The 14,299-nt window shown below is 36.1% G+C and overlaps 1 protein-coding gene across 1 annotated transcript; it reads left to right on the top strand.

The window, feature by feature from the left end:
- The first annotated feature begins 902 nt into the window (after positions 1-902).
- On the top strand, positions 903-6,168 carry LOC117342643. Its single transcript, XM_033904840.1, has 4 exons — positions 903-1,078; positions 2,402-3,019; positions 3,906-4,017; positions 4,266-6,168. Exons 2-4 carry the CDS (start codon positions 2,423-2,425, stop codon positions 4,598-4,600), a joined length of 1,044 nt encoding a protein of 347 aa, XP_033760731.1. The 5' UTR covers positions 903-1,078; positions 2,402-2,422; the 3' UTR covers positions 4,601-6,168.
- Positions 6,169-14,299: the final 8,131 nt, after the last annotated feature.

Genomic DNA, 14,299 nt, shown 5'->3' on the forward strand with positions numbered 1-14,299 from the left:
GTGCCGATATATCAGAGTTGATGAAGTATTACACTTTAACAAAGTGCCGATATATCAGAGTTGATGAAGTATTACACTTTATTCTACCATGTTTGCTATGCAACGCCAGTTTTGATTTCTTAAACAAAGTGGTTTTACTGAAGACACTGTTAGATATTATGTCTATTACATTTTTTATCATCGAAAACCCTACCCCGTATGCTAACTAGGACTACAGCCATAATTTGTAAACAAAAAAGGTAGTTTCCCCTGTCCAGGTGCTGACATATATGTCGGGCTTTATGATAAGTCAATTATTTTGGTATTTTCTAATCATTAATTTGATTGGTCAAATCAGCAAAAGTGATATTTTTCACTAGTGAAAAATATGATATTCTTCACTAGTGAAAAATATCACTTTTATAGAATGAATAATTTTTGATATTTCACAGGTAAAAATGTAATAAAACACTGTAACAAATTCAAATACCAATATATCAGATTTAATGAAAATTGTATACTGTTACGAATTTAAATATCGAGATATCAGAGTTGATGAAAGTGTTATATACTGTAACAAATACAATTTTATCAGGCGTTATAGCGATAGCTGTTTACAAAAATCGTTATGATAACACGAGTTAAAGATAAAGTAACAAACATGACAAGCAGCTACCAGATATTTATCTGTACAATAAAGATAAGACTTTATCTAGCTAACGTTGACACTTGTTGATTCACTGGTATCTTTAGTAAGACATGTGTAGTTCTTATCCGTTGCCCGCCGTTTGATATTTAGAGAAATGTTATAGTGTACGTTATATGAGTCTATTTATATTATCGTTAGTCAATTTCCTGGAAAAATCATTTAATTATAAATTGAACAGCTATGACATTTAATGAATTTGAAACCTCATACATGCGAAATTGTAGATGAGAAATGAGTTGTTTTCAATGCAGAAATGGTATTTTGTAAAATTGAAAAAATAAAGAAAATTAAAACATTTAAGCATGCTAAAACGAAAGTGGATTTCCCAAGGCATCACATGACCACACTGTCAGGTTATACTGACACGGAAGGGAGCCAGAGTTTCCAATGGTGAGTATATGTTCATAACTGTATTTTATATTATTTCTATATTAAACATAAATATCATAAACAATGGAAAAAAACCTTGACGTGTATATGGAAAGTAATATGCAATTCCCTTTTTTGATTATCTAATAATAACCAATAATTCTTATCTAATTATTCTTGAAAACAATGTATACATCTAGTAAAATGGTGTTTATTCTATTAATAGCTGCTTGGTTTATAAACAGCCCAACCACTAGTAATGGATTGTGACACATATTGACATAGGGTACCTTTATATTGTGTATTCCTGTGTAGCGTTCACGCTATGCATTTATATTTATACTGACCGTTGAAGAATGTGTTTGTTACGGGATACAATGTAATTCATTTTTGTGTTAGCTGGTCTAAAAACGATATTTGACATTAATTGACAGGTTTTACATGTATTTTCTAATTAGAATATCCACCAACATGCATATATATTTCGAGGAAGTGATTCGTCACATTTTCCATATTAGTGACATAAGACATGGATCTATTTATGTAACTTTTTTATGCTTCCTACTCCTTGGCTGTAATGGTTGATATGCGTAATTATGGCAACATTATCGATCTTCAATAAGATATTTTACCTAGCCTTTTCCTTACTTTTCATTTTCTTCATTATCTTATTTTGGAACATAAAAGTCCTCTTGTTAAAACAATGTCTGTACATTTAGCAAAATGAATTCGTCTTGTTTTTTATTCCATTTTGTTTTGGAGTTCTCTTTGCATTTTTCTCTATTATCGTTAACTCTGAAATTGATCCACGCGGACAAAATATTTATTGTGGCTTGAGGTTTTAATTTGATTCATTTTAGACTACGGGTATGGGAGTTTTTTTTTTTTTTTAAACTATGGGAATGTTGTCTTAATTATCTAATTATTTTATACAACCTTGATTTGCATGATATGCATTGTCAATAAAGCAAGAGACGCTTACTCTTCCGGGACACCTGTTACTATTTCAAGAGTCTTCATGAAAATCCATATTTTGTGTCAGCATTATGCCATCGTTTTGTCGATTATAACTGATTTTAATGTTGAAATTCGATGTTCTTGAGTACATGGTATTGTGTTTGCCTAACGTTTTGGAAGTAACGCGTGTTAACAAAGTACTTTATCAATTCTATCTTGGGGATATGGTATTTAAAAATCTGGATTTCCTTTTAAAATCAACATACATTGTATGACTTGTGTTCGTTACCCATGATTCACTATTCACATCCATACTTGAAACACAAACTAGTATTAAAGTGTGCAGATGTTAAAATTGGTTTGATCCTTTATTTTTTCAATTTTTAGACATAATGGATAGCATTCAGCATGATGGACCTATGGCTTGATAACGCAGATGATCAACTCCAACCTCATGTTTATCGAGGCCAGGATAATACGAAATGTAACAATACGTACCTTACACCAACTGTTACGGAACCAATATATGCGGAAATCGGGAATCGTGCTACATTCCAACCGGAAGTCAATACACAGTCTTTGCTATCATGTTCATCGTCTTCCTATAACGCATATATAACACCTGTTCATCAGTCCAGTGACGAAAGAAATGGCAGTACTGACTCAAATACATGTACTCTACTTCGTAAATTTCTCATATCAGTATTTTTTAATATTGCTTTTCTCTCTGTTTTGACAAGTTCATTATACCATTATTTTAATTGTTGTGATAAAGATGGTTCACCCAAACATCAACCGTCTGAAATACGGGTAGTAGACTGGAAACGATCTGATATTTGTTTCCTTAATCAAAGCATGCGATGCACTGCTGGGTCACTGAGAAAATCAACACATATTCAGATTATCAACGATGAACATTTTTCACCAGAGACACAATTCCAAAATAGAGTTCCATCATTGTGTTGTTATGACAAATCCCAGTCCCTCCAGCGGTTAACGCATCTCGTAAGTACTTATAAACAATAATATGGTCAAACATGCGAAAGAGTGTCTCGTGATTTTCATGTGAATCCTCAGATGAGTTCCCTTCTACTGTCTGCCAAAGCTAATATCCAATTAATTAAACAATCAAAAACAGGTGATGCATCTACTTTAACTCATAAATAATAAATAAGTAGTGTGCGTTGTGTACCTGGTATGATAAAATGGTTATAATAAATAGTTTTGTACTCCAAATGTTTTGAAGAAGTAAGATAGAACAACAACATTATTTAAATCCGGCCAAAATAATTTATTGTCAAAGAAACAAGGAAATGATAACGGATATATGTGAACTATTACAATTAAAAAGATTTGGATTGCTTAATTTGGGTAGTTTGCTGTAGAAATGCAGAGCAAAACGCACTTCTAACCAGTCACTCATCTGGTTACTTTCATATAACATGAAAACCCATGCTTTATATTCAAATTCTCCTTGTAACATTTGTTATTAGCTATAACTTTTGGTGTTTGAAATTTCGTATCCCAAAGTTCCCTGTTCGTTTGTTAGTATATTCTTTACATCCTGTGCGTTTTTCCAGACAATTAGTCGTTCTGTATTCACCATCTTGGGAATGCTACTATTGCAGTATATGTACATCTCTACATGTCTACCTGTCAAATAATGACGAAGAAAAGAAGACATGCAAATCGTATAATAGGTTATCTTTTCTTTGATGTGAATTCTAATGTTAAATGAATCTGAAATGAAATATATCGTCATATTGATCATTGATATAAATCCAATAGTTGGCAGCAAACCCATCATTTTGCCATTATTATAAGGATGCCGATGGCATATATATATCGTAAAAGAGAAATCAGTAATGCCGATTGTAAATATTTCTTCCAGTTGATGTTGGTGAAAGCCCATAACGAGGTTAAGAAAGTATGTAGGAATTGTTCGACACAACATCTTATAAGAACAAGTGACATCTCAATCGCATGTAGAATGGAGATCTCAGGTAAAAAGTTTTCTTAAAATTAGCTTAAATCTTCCGAAATGTCCTCTTTATGTCCGAGGAAAAATTTCCAAACGTCTCATTTAAATGAAAAGAAATCATTAATGCCTTGTGTTTGTTGATTTAACAGTTAGCAAACTTTATCGACAAACAAGGGAAACAAATGTTTGTAATGAAATGCACTAGATGTACCTTCATATATCGATATTTTCCTATTTAACTTTATTGTGTTTTCCATTATGCTTTGACAGAAGAAGAATTGCAGCTGAAAGATGAACATCGTTATGCCAATAGTTGTAAAGGTGGTGTCGTAGTGAGGAAAACTCGTATGCACGCTCTTTATTTCTTTTTGGCAATTAATTGCAGTATCTTCGGAAATGATGTCATCAAAGCCGGCATAAGATTTGACAACCAAACAATTGCACAGACTGAGATGCAATGTGATATCAGCTTAGGTGTGGTGACTCTTTCTCTCTTCTCGTTCCGGAATCTGACAAATGGATCAAAACTTATACCATTCGTATCGGATACAAAGTGTGTAGATAATGACACTCCGAGTAACCGATTTGAAATATTGGCTTTATAGATGTGTATTATTCAAGAGAATGGCGCGGAAAATGTCACGTCACAATACGACAATTGACGTTGCGTATTGATTTGAGAAAAAGAATCCCATTTAAAACCAGTAAAATTGTACATAAAACATGTTTTAAATTAGAAAATCATTTTCAAAAATTAATTATAAGCGTTGATGTAAAATTTTTTTTAGTTTCATCGGGGTATGAAACAAATTTTGTTTGCAAACTTCTGTAAGACTAATACAGTTTGCAAACAAAATTTGTTTCATACCCCGATGAAGCTAAAAAAATGACATCAATGCTTAAATGGAAAAAAAAAAAAAAAATTCAACCAATCAGAAAGCCGCATTCTGCGTACAAACAATGGAAAATTAATTATATGTGTATATTAATATCATAATGTTAGATCATACATGCATCACCGCTCGTATTGCTGTAAAACATATATGTTCGTTTGCTTTTCATAGAGAATATAGTTGACTTCAAATTTTACAAGCCTGTAAAATAGCAGTTTTAAACTCCTTGATACGATAACTTGTAATTTAGCAACTCTGAAGGAACTGTTCTGACATGTACCGTGCCTCCGGTAGCAAGTCAGGAGAGTTCCTACCGTAGTTCTCTTTTCTCCTGTATGTTTTGTTTTTTATTTTGTTATCGTGTGTAAAAAGTGTATAAATAGCATATAAAATATGCCATCAACTTGATATCATTATAAAACAAAAGTTTAAATTGTAATGGGGACCGTTACATAAATGAGGGAACCCCAACTGCCCCTCCAGTCTAAGATAAAAAAAAAGTTAACAATATCATTTGTTAAGTGGAGGTAAACCTCACATTAAATTTGAACGAAATTGCCCGTATTTATATTCCGACCTATCAGATGCTAGGAAATGCCGGCCATTTCGGTGAAACCGAAAATCGAAATTACTGATTCTTACGTAATCACATACACATATCGACCAACATTTAAATTATGACCATTTATCTGCCAGAAAATGACAGTTTCGTTAAAACAGAAGACGGAAGTTAGCATTGCTTCCAATAAATGTGTGAAGTTTCGAAATATATGGTTCCGTTAACACAATCTAACAATCATTATATCTACTATCTGCGGAGGGAGAAGAAAAACAAAATAATAATAAAAAAAAAAAACCGGAGTCAATTACACGATCTAAAGATGAGATATGAAGTGATATGTTTATGTAGTCATGGTAAACGTCTCTAAGCATGTCACACACATACGTTATTATAGTTACATGTTTGGGTGGGAATACTTCGTTTCGATGCAGTTAACTGATAAAAATGGCTTTGACACTAACGCAGGAGGCTAAACAATGTATTGTAACAAAAAATATTTAATATATGTATTTGAATGTATATATCACGTTTTAGATTTGATCTCATCTTTAACGTATCAAAGCAAATGGCCCTTCAAATCCATTTTATTTAGAAATGGAATTTCAAAGTGTATACGCCTAATTGTAAATATTAAGCAATGATATTAATTATAAATGTGTATTTACCCAATTTATATCGCAAAAATTATGTTTGATTGGAAATAAAATATTTCTCATAAGTTTGGATTATTTGTAGTGTCATGTCAATAATTAAAAATATGTGCAGGTGGCATCCGCGATATTCAAGACGAATCTCGTTTAAAACATAATTAACTCGACACTGGTAGTCCTCCTTGTCGCTCAGTTCTCGGTAATTTCATTTATTCTATAGTTTCATTTCTTTCTTCCATATCTTCTTAACATTCTGCGAACCCTCGGTGATTAGCATATTTTGTAGAAATAAACTTTGAGGTCAACTGACTACGTAACGTATGCTTTTCAAAATATCATTTTTCTCTGGGCGCATAGAAATTGCAGAGGTCAAAGGTCACAGAGTGTAAAATTAAGCTGTGATGATAAACAGACAAGTCAACAGCTCATTATAAGTTACCATAAGAGTTGACCTCAATATAATTTAAAAGCACCAACAGGAGCGGAAATACAAACCTTTGCCAAGCACTAAATTAAAAACTCGCATATTTGTTTTGTGAGATAAATATAATGATGTTTTCCACTAAGGTAGGACTCTGTACTGTGAGCCAACGAGTAACAATTAAGCATGGTTACACCAAGTAAATAGTTTAACGGTAAGTATATATAGTCAACATTCAGGCTCATCTAAACGTTATAAGAGTCGTTTAGGGATAAATTGTTTTGAAGAGCTTCCTTGCAAATCGAAATTTCCAACGAGTTTATTTAAGACTTATTTCTACATTTAACAAACTACAAGCATGTGTATATATAGGCATGCTCGAGCTATTGACCGTTTCCCGTTTTAGATGCTTGGATACTTATCTTATGTTAAGAGGCACTTTTACCGTCGATAATTGACTATACTTACGTAATTTCTAGGTTATAGTATTTTACTAGGTCAAGTGAGCAGCGTTAAATGTACAGCTCTCGCCTGAACACACGTTTTACGTACAACTGTTGTTAAGGGTCATCTAGATCCAGGGGGGTGGGGGGTCAAATTTGCTCAAATATTCTATTTTGTGCTTTAGACACTAGTGAGAAAATGACATGACAAGGTTGTGTAATATATGCGATACAGACGAGCTAATTATGTCCTCTGAAACATGCATCTTTCGCATGTTTTGTTAAATTTAATAAAAAAAAACCATAACAGATAACATGTCAGCAGCAAGTCCCACGGTTTGTCATGATAATATTAAATGTTGATCAAGCTACTTCTGTTAAAGTGCACCATACTTGGAATTTATAGACCAGTAGACTATCACTGTTTTGACTTAATTGGCGGTTTAGATGCCCCGTAAATGTATTTCCCCATTGATTACATTAAACCGGTAGTTGGCATTGTTATCATAGAAATACTTACAGAATTCAACTAATGATGATCGAAACAATAGTCTGCTTTATATTATAAATTACAACATGTATGGCCAATGGACGGTACACACTCTACTGGAATAATGACTGTAACGTCCGAATCCAGATTGTTATCTTATCCTTCCTTATTTTACACTATATAAAAAGTAGACAATAGAAATGGTATTAGAACACCGTCCTCTAACCAGGTTAATAGTCAAAAGTGCTATTTACTGGGAATAAGCGCTTTCATATTTTCGACTATTTTCTTTATTTTTTCTTCGTTCGTTTTGAAAAGTCTCAATAATCTGGATGAAGAAGTGCTGGAGAGGATTTTTTTTTCTGAGAAAAGTGAGCGCTTACAGACAACAAGCAATAAAAACAGTAGTGACCATGCTGAGAGAATATCTTCGGGAAAAATCATTAGGAACGGTAGGAGTATAGGAACGGTGGAGGATACGAAGCTGTAATTATTTCTAACTTTCTCTAGGAAGAACATCAAGTGAAGACATTAAAACTGTTAAGGTCACATATATATTTTTTTCTCTTACCCTGGATAGGGATATCCGCAGTTTTACCGGGGTGAGATTTATATACATTGTAGTTCAGTTCATAGTGACGTCACCCTATCGAGATAAGATAAGAGGGTAAACAGGCTAAGAGAAAAATAATCATTCACCCCAATGGAAGTGAGACAGGGGAATCCGAACCCTCAGGGTAAGATAATTAAGCTGCCAAACACGAGGCAAGGGATTTTATGTCTTTTCTAAAGTAAACAGGATTCTATGACGGAACTAAAATCAGCTCCTCTTAGCTCGGCGTGTCAACCAAGTAATTCTACCCTGCAGTTTTTTTACAGTAAGCGTCCAATGTACAGCAGTGGCAACATGAGCTTGGCGGACTGGGAAGTTTCCATAGTATTTTATTATGAGAATGATGATTAATTCATCTGTTTACGTATCGTTATATAGCACAAAAAGAACAAAGAATAACACAATAATCATAATTCAAACTCAAAATCGATTCAAACGATATCAAAAATCGATAAATAGATCTGTATGGAGACTGAAAATGCAGAAGGAGAGTAAGATCAGGTGGTCTAGGAGAGTAAGATCGGGTGGTCCAGGAGAGTAAGCTCAGGTGGTCAATGAAAATAGGATCAGGTGGTCAAGGAGAGTAAGATCAGGTGGTCCAGGAGAGTAAGCTCAGGTGGTCCAGGAGATTAAGATCAGGTGGTCAATGAAAATAGGATCAGGTGGTCCAGGAGAGTAAGATAAGATGGTCAAGGAGAGTAAGATCAGGTGGTCAATGAAAATAGGATCAGGTGGTCCAGGAGAGTAAGATCGGGTGGTCAAGGAGTTTAATATAAGGTGGTTGAGGAGATTAAGATCAGGTGGTCTAGGAAATTAAGATCACGGGTCCAGGAGAGTAAGATCGGGTAGTCAATGAGAGTAAGATCAGGTGGTCAAGGAGAGTAAGATCGGGTGGTCAATGAGAGCAAGATCAGGTGGTTAAGGAGAGTAAAATCAGGTGGTCAAGGAGAGTAAGATCGGGTGGTCAAGGGGAGTAAGATCAGGTGGTCAAGGAGAGTAAGATCAGGTGGTCCAGGAGAGTAAGCTCAGGTGGTCCAGGAGATTAAGATCAGGTGGTCAATGAAAATAGGATCAGGTGGTCCAGGAGAGTAAGATAAGATGGTCAAGGAGAGTAAGATCAGGTGGTCAATGAAAATAGGATCAGGTGGTCCAGGAGAGTAAGATCGGGTGGTCAAGGAGTTTAATATAAGGTGGTTGAGGAGATTAAGATCAGGTGGTCTAGGAAATTAAGATCACGGGTCCAGGAGAGTAAGATCGGGTAGTCAATGAGAGTAAGATCAGGTGGTCAAGGAGAATAAAAGCAGGTGGTCAAGGAGAGTAAGATCGGGTGGTCAAGGAGAGTAAGATCAGGTGGTCAAGGAGAGTAAGATCGGGTGGTCAATGAGAGCAAGATCAGGTGGTTAAGGAGAGTAAAATCAGGTGGTCAAGGAGAGTAAGATCGGGTGGTCAAGGAGAGTAAGATCAGGTGGTCCAGGAGAGTAAGATCAGGTGGTCCAGGAGAGTAAGATAAGATGGTCAAGGAGAGTAAGATCAGGTGGTCAATGAAAATAGGATCAGGTGGTTCAGGAGAGTAAGATCGGGTGGTCAAGGAGTTTAATATAAGGTGGTTGAGGAGATTAAGATCAGGTGGTCTAGGAAATTAAGATCACGGGTCCAGGAGAGTAAGATCGGGTAGTCTGTTTACGTATCGTTATATAGCACAAAAAGAACAAAGAATAACACAATAATCATAATTCAAACTCAAAATCGATTCAAACGATATCAAAAATCGATAAATAGATCTGTATGGAGACTGAAAATGCAGAAGGAGAGTAAGATCAGGTGGTCTAGGAGAGTAAGATCGGGTGGTCCAGGAGAGTAAGCTCAGGTGGTCAATGAAAATAGGATCAGGTGGTCAAGGAGAGTAAGATCAGGTGGTCCAGGAGAGTAAGCTCAGGTGGTCCAGGAGATTAAGATTAGGTGGTCAATGAAAATAGGATCAGGTGGTCCAGGAGAGTAAGATAAGATGGTCAAGGAGAGTAAGATCAGGTGGTCAATGAAAATAGGATCAGGTGGTCCAGGAGAGTAAGATCGGGTGGTCAAGGAGTTTAATATAAGGTGGTTGAGGAGATTAAGATCAGGTGGTCTAGGAAATTAAGATCACGGGTCCAGGAGAGTAAGATCGGGTAGTCAATGAGAGTAAGATCAGGTGGTCAAGGAGAATAAAAGCAGGTGGTCAAGGAGAGTAAGATCGGGTGGTCAAGGAGAGTAAGATCAGGTGGTCAAGGAGAGTAAGATCGGTTGGTCAATGAGAGCAAGATCAGGTGGTTAAGGAGAGTAAAATCAGGTGGTCAAGGAGAGTAAGATCGGGTGGTCAAGGGGAGTAAGATCAGGTGGTCCAGGAGAGTAAGATCAGGTGGTCCAGGAGAGTAAGATAAGATGGTCAAGGAGAGTAAGATCAGGTGGTCAATGAAAATAGGATCAGGTGGTTCAGGAGAGTAAGATCGGGTGGTCAAGGAGTTTAATATAAGGTGGTTGAGGAGATTAAGATCAGGTGGTCTAGGAAATTAAGATCACGGGTCCAGGAGAGTAAGATCGGGTAGTCAATGAGAGTAAGATCAGGTGGTCAAGGAGAATAAAAGCAGGTGGTCAAGGAGAGTAAGATCGGGTGGTCAAGGAGAGTAAGATCAGGTGGTCAAGGAGAGTAAGATCGGGTGGTCAATGAGAGCAAGATCAGGTGGTTAAGGAGAGTAAAATCAGGTGGTCAAGGAGAGTAAGATCGGGTGGTCCAGGAGAGTAAGATCAGGTGGTCCAGGAAAGTAAGATCGGGTGGTCAAGGAGAGTAAGATCGGGTGGTCAAGGAAAGTAAGATCAGGTGGTCCAGGAGAGTAAGATCAGGTGGTCAGTGAGAGTAAGATCAGGTGGTCAAGGAGAGTAAGATCGGGTGGTCAAGGAGAGTAAGATCAGGTGGTCCTGGAGAGTAAGATCGGGTGGTCAATGAGAGTAAGATCAGGTGGTCAAGGAGAGTAAGATCGGGTGGTCAATGAGAGTAAGATCAGGTGGTCCAGGAGAGTAAGATCGGGTGGTCAATGAGAGTAAGATCAGGTGGTCCAGGAGAGTAAGATCGGGTGGTCAATGAGAGTAAGATCAGGTGGTCCAGGAGAGTAAGATCAGGTGGTCCAGGAGAGTAAGATCAGGTGGTCCTGGAGAGTAAGATCAGGTGGACCAGGAGAGTAAGATCGGGTGGTCAAGGAGAGTAAGATCAGGTGGTCAAGGAGATTAAGATCAGGTGGTCAAGGAGATTAAGATCAGGTGGTCCTGGAGAGTAAGATCAGGAGTTTTAGGAGAATAAAGTGAAAATTTGCAAACAAAAGAAAAAAAAACAAAAAAACAAAAAACAAAAACAAAAAACAAAACATATCTATATGTTTTTAAAATACTGAAATAATAGATCGAATTATGAAAGAAAACCGTATATTAATACAGTTTTTTTTCTGTTTTTCTTTCTCTGGCACAAGTCGGTGATGTTATAGCGAGGTAGTCCGGATAGATACTCGATTTTAAATCGAATTGAATCTGAATAAATGTTGTAATTTTGAGTGATAGATGCATTATACCAGAATATAGCTCTAGGTCATGATTTTGTAATAAAAAGATTGTTAAAGAACACTCTGAACCGATACCAATATTTATCAGAGATTCAACGCAGTCAGAATCAACTTAAAAATAAAATATAGATTTACTTATTTACGTAAACTTTTATAGGTCATCCTCGTTGGATCGGATAAAAGCACGCGAGTGGTTTTAATGTGGACGGAGAATCGTAAAAAAAAAACAATGTGGCCGGGCCGGTGTTACGTCCACCTGGCCGCGGAAGCCTCTTGACCATCATTGTAATGATAAACCATGGTTTTGCAGAAAAAATAGCAATTAGCGAGCTTAGGTAAACTAAACAAGATAAATGGACCATGTTTTAGGCACATTGACTGTATTGAGTTTAGATACACCCCCTACTTTTCGAGTAAGCAACTCGAGCAGTATGCGTGGTGACTTAGCATGTTAAAGTTATATCAAAGTCTGGCCGGGTATTTCTGGAGTATTTACCGACTCTCCCTGGGAGGTAAAACAAACACCATGTCAGAATTATACACGCATATTGTCCTCTCGTCTCTGTCTTGTAAACAATATATACATTTGTATATATATATATGTAAACCATGTAAGCCTAACAATGTAAAGCGTCTGAAGATTTAATGAAAGTGCTAATGTTTCACAGATTATATGATATAAGTAGTTTCCACATACATTTAGATATCTTTAATGATGAATCATACCGTATGAAGTCGTAACTAGCATTATAAACTAATAACGAAGGACATCAGCGCTGTCTCAAACATCATTGTAATTTTCAACTTGGTTTATGCATAAACCGTACCGACAAAGGTTTTCCTGACAACTAAACAAATCATTTCTTTCTACAATTATTAATTGCACTGGCACGTTTAATTAAACACAAATTTCTGATTAAATCAACCAGTTTAATCTGACACTACGTACCACTCAATATACTGGTGGTGTTAACCTACCTAATCTGTTACTATGTAACACTCGACATACTGGTGATACCAACCTGTCTAGTCCGACACCACGTGACACTCAATATACTGGTGGTGTTAACCTACCTAATATGTTACTATGTAACATTCGACATACTGGTGATACCAACCTGTCTAGTCCGACACCACGTGACACTCAATATACTGGTGATGCTCATCTACCAAATATGTTACCTTTTAACACTCAACAAACTAATGGTGGAAAATGTCTAATCTGACACAATGTGACACGCAAAATAATGATGACATTTACCTGTAGTACCCGACTTCTTGGATAACACAGGTTAGTTATATCACCCTGTACATACACCCAATAATGTAAACAATATCATCATGCAAATAATAAATTTGAATGACAGGATTTCATACAAACAAACAATAATTAGTTATTTTATATATTGTCCTGTTTAGGGGTTCAAAATTCGCACACGCGAAATAATCCAGATGGAAATACTAAGAAGTTGGCAACTATGTAAATATTAGCCCCTTAGCTACTGTGCTGTACTCTACAGAACATGTATTTATACTACCCCAATGTAAGCGGGTATACCCAAACAAAAAGGTAACTGCACTTGTCCCGACGCACGTTTTCACTCAATAAACCCACTTACGTATCTGTGTAGGAGGCCTGTGTAGTAATCATACCACGATATTACCTGTGTAGTAATCATACCACGATATTACCTGTGTAGTAATCATACCACGCTATTACCTGTGTAGTAATCATACCACGATATTACCTGTGTAGTAATCATACCACGCTATTACCTGTGTAGTAATCATACCACGATATTACCTGTGTAGTAATCATACCACGATATTACCTGGGTAGTAATCATACCACGATATTACCTGTGTAGTAATCATACCACGATATTACCTGTGTAGCAATCATACCACGATATTACCTGTGTAGTAATCATACCACGCTATTACCTGTGTAGTAATCATACCACGCTATTACCTGTGTAGTAATCATACCACGTTATTACCTGTGTAGTAATCATACCACGATATTACCTGTGTAGTAATCATACCACGCTATTACCTGTGTAGTAATCATACCACGATATTACCTGTGTAGTAATCATACCACGTTATTACCTGTGTAGTAATCATACCACGATATTACCTGTGTAGTAATCATACCACGATATTACCTGTGTAGTAATCATACCACGATATTACCTGAGAAGTTTCAGGTGAGAATGCGCTTGATCATGATGTCATTTTCTAAGAACTTCACTACAAATTCACGGATAATATCATCGTCTCCGTGATATAAAAGTTTACTGTTTACTGCTTTATTCGCGGTGTGATTATGAAGCATGTCTTAAACATTTGGGGAAATTACATCGACTAAGACAGTGATTTAATTATAATCTCAAACAGTCACGATAACATCCGGATCTACATCTGTATATAACGTCAAAATCGGTATTAAATGAATAAAAATCCAAATTAAACTGAAATTTCACTGTATAACATCGTAATAAAATTAATATGACCTTGTTTGAACGTACGAATTCCAGTAGGGTGGAACAACAACAGACGTTTTACTTGAGCTATTTGAATGTTCTTATTTGCATTATCAATATACTAATTGTAGGTAAAATATGATCATATCATGGTTGAAT

Source organism: Pecten maximus, chromosome 14 (assembly GCF_902652985.1).
Source record: "Pecten maximus chromosome 14, xPecMax1.1, whole genome shotgun sequence".
NCBI lineage: Eukaryota > Metazoa > Mollusca > Bivalvia > Pectinida > Pectinidae > Pecten > Pecten maximus.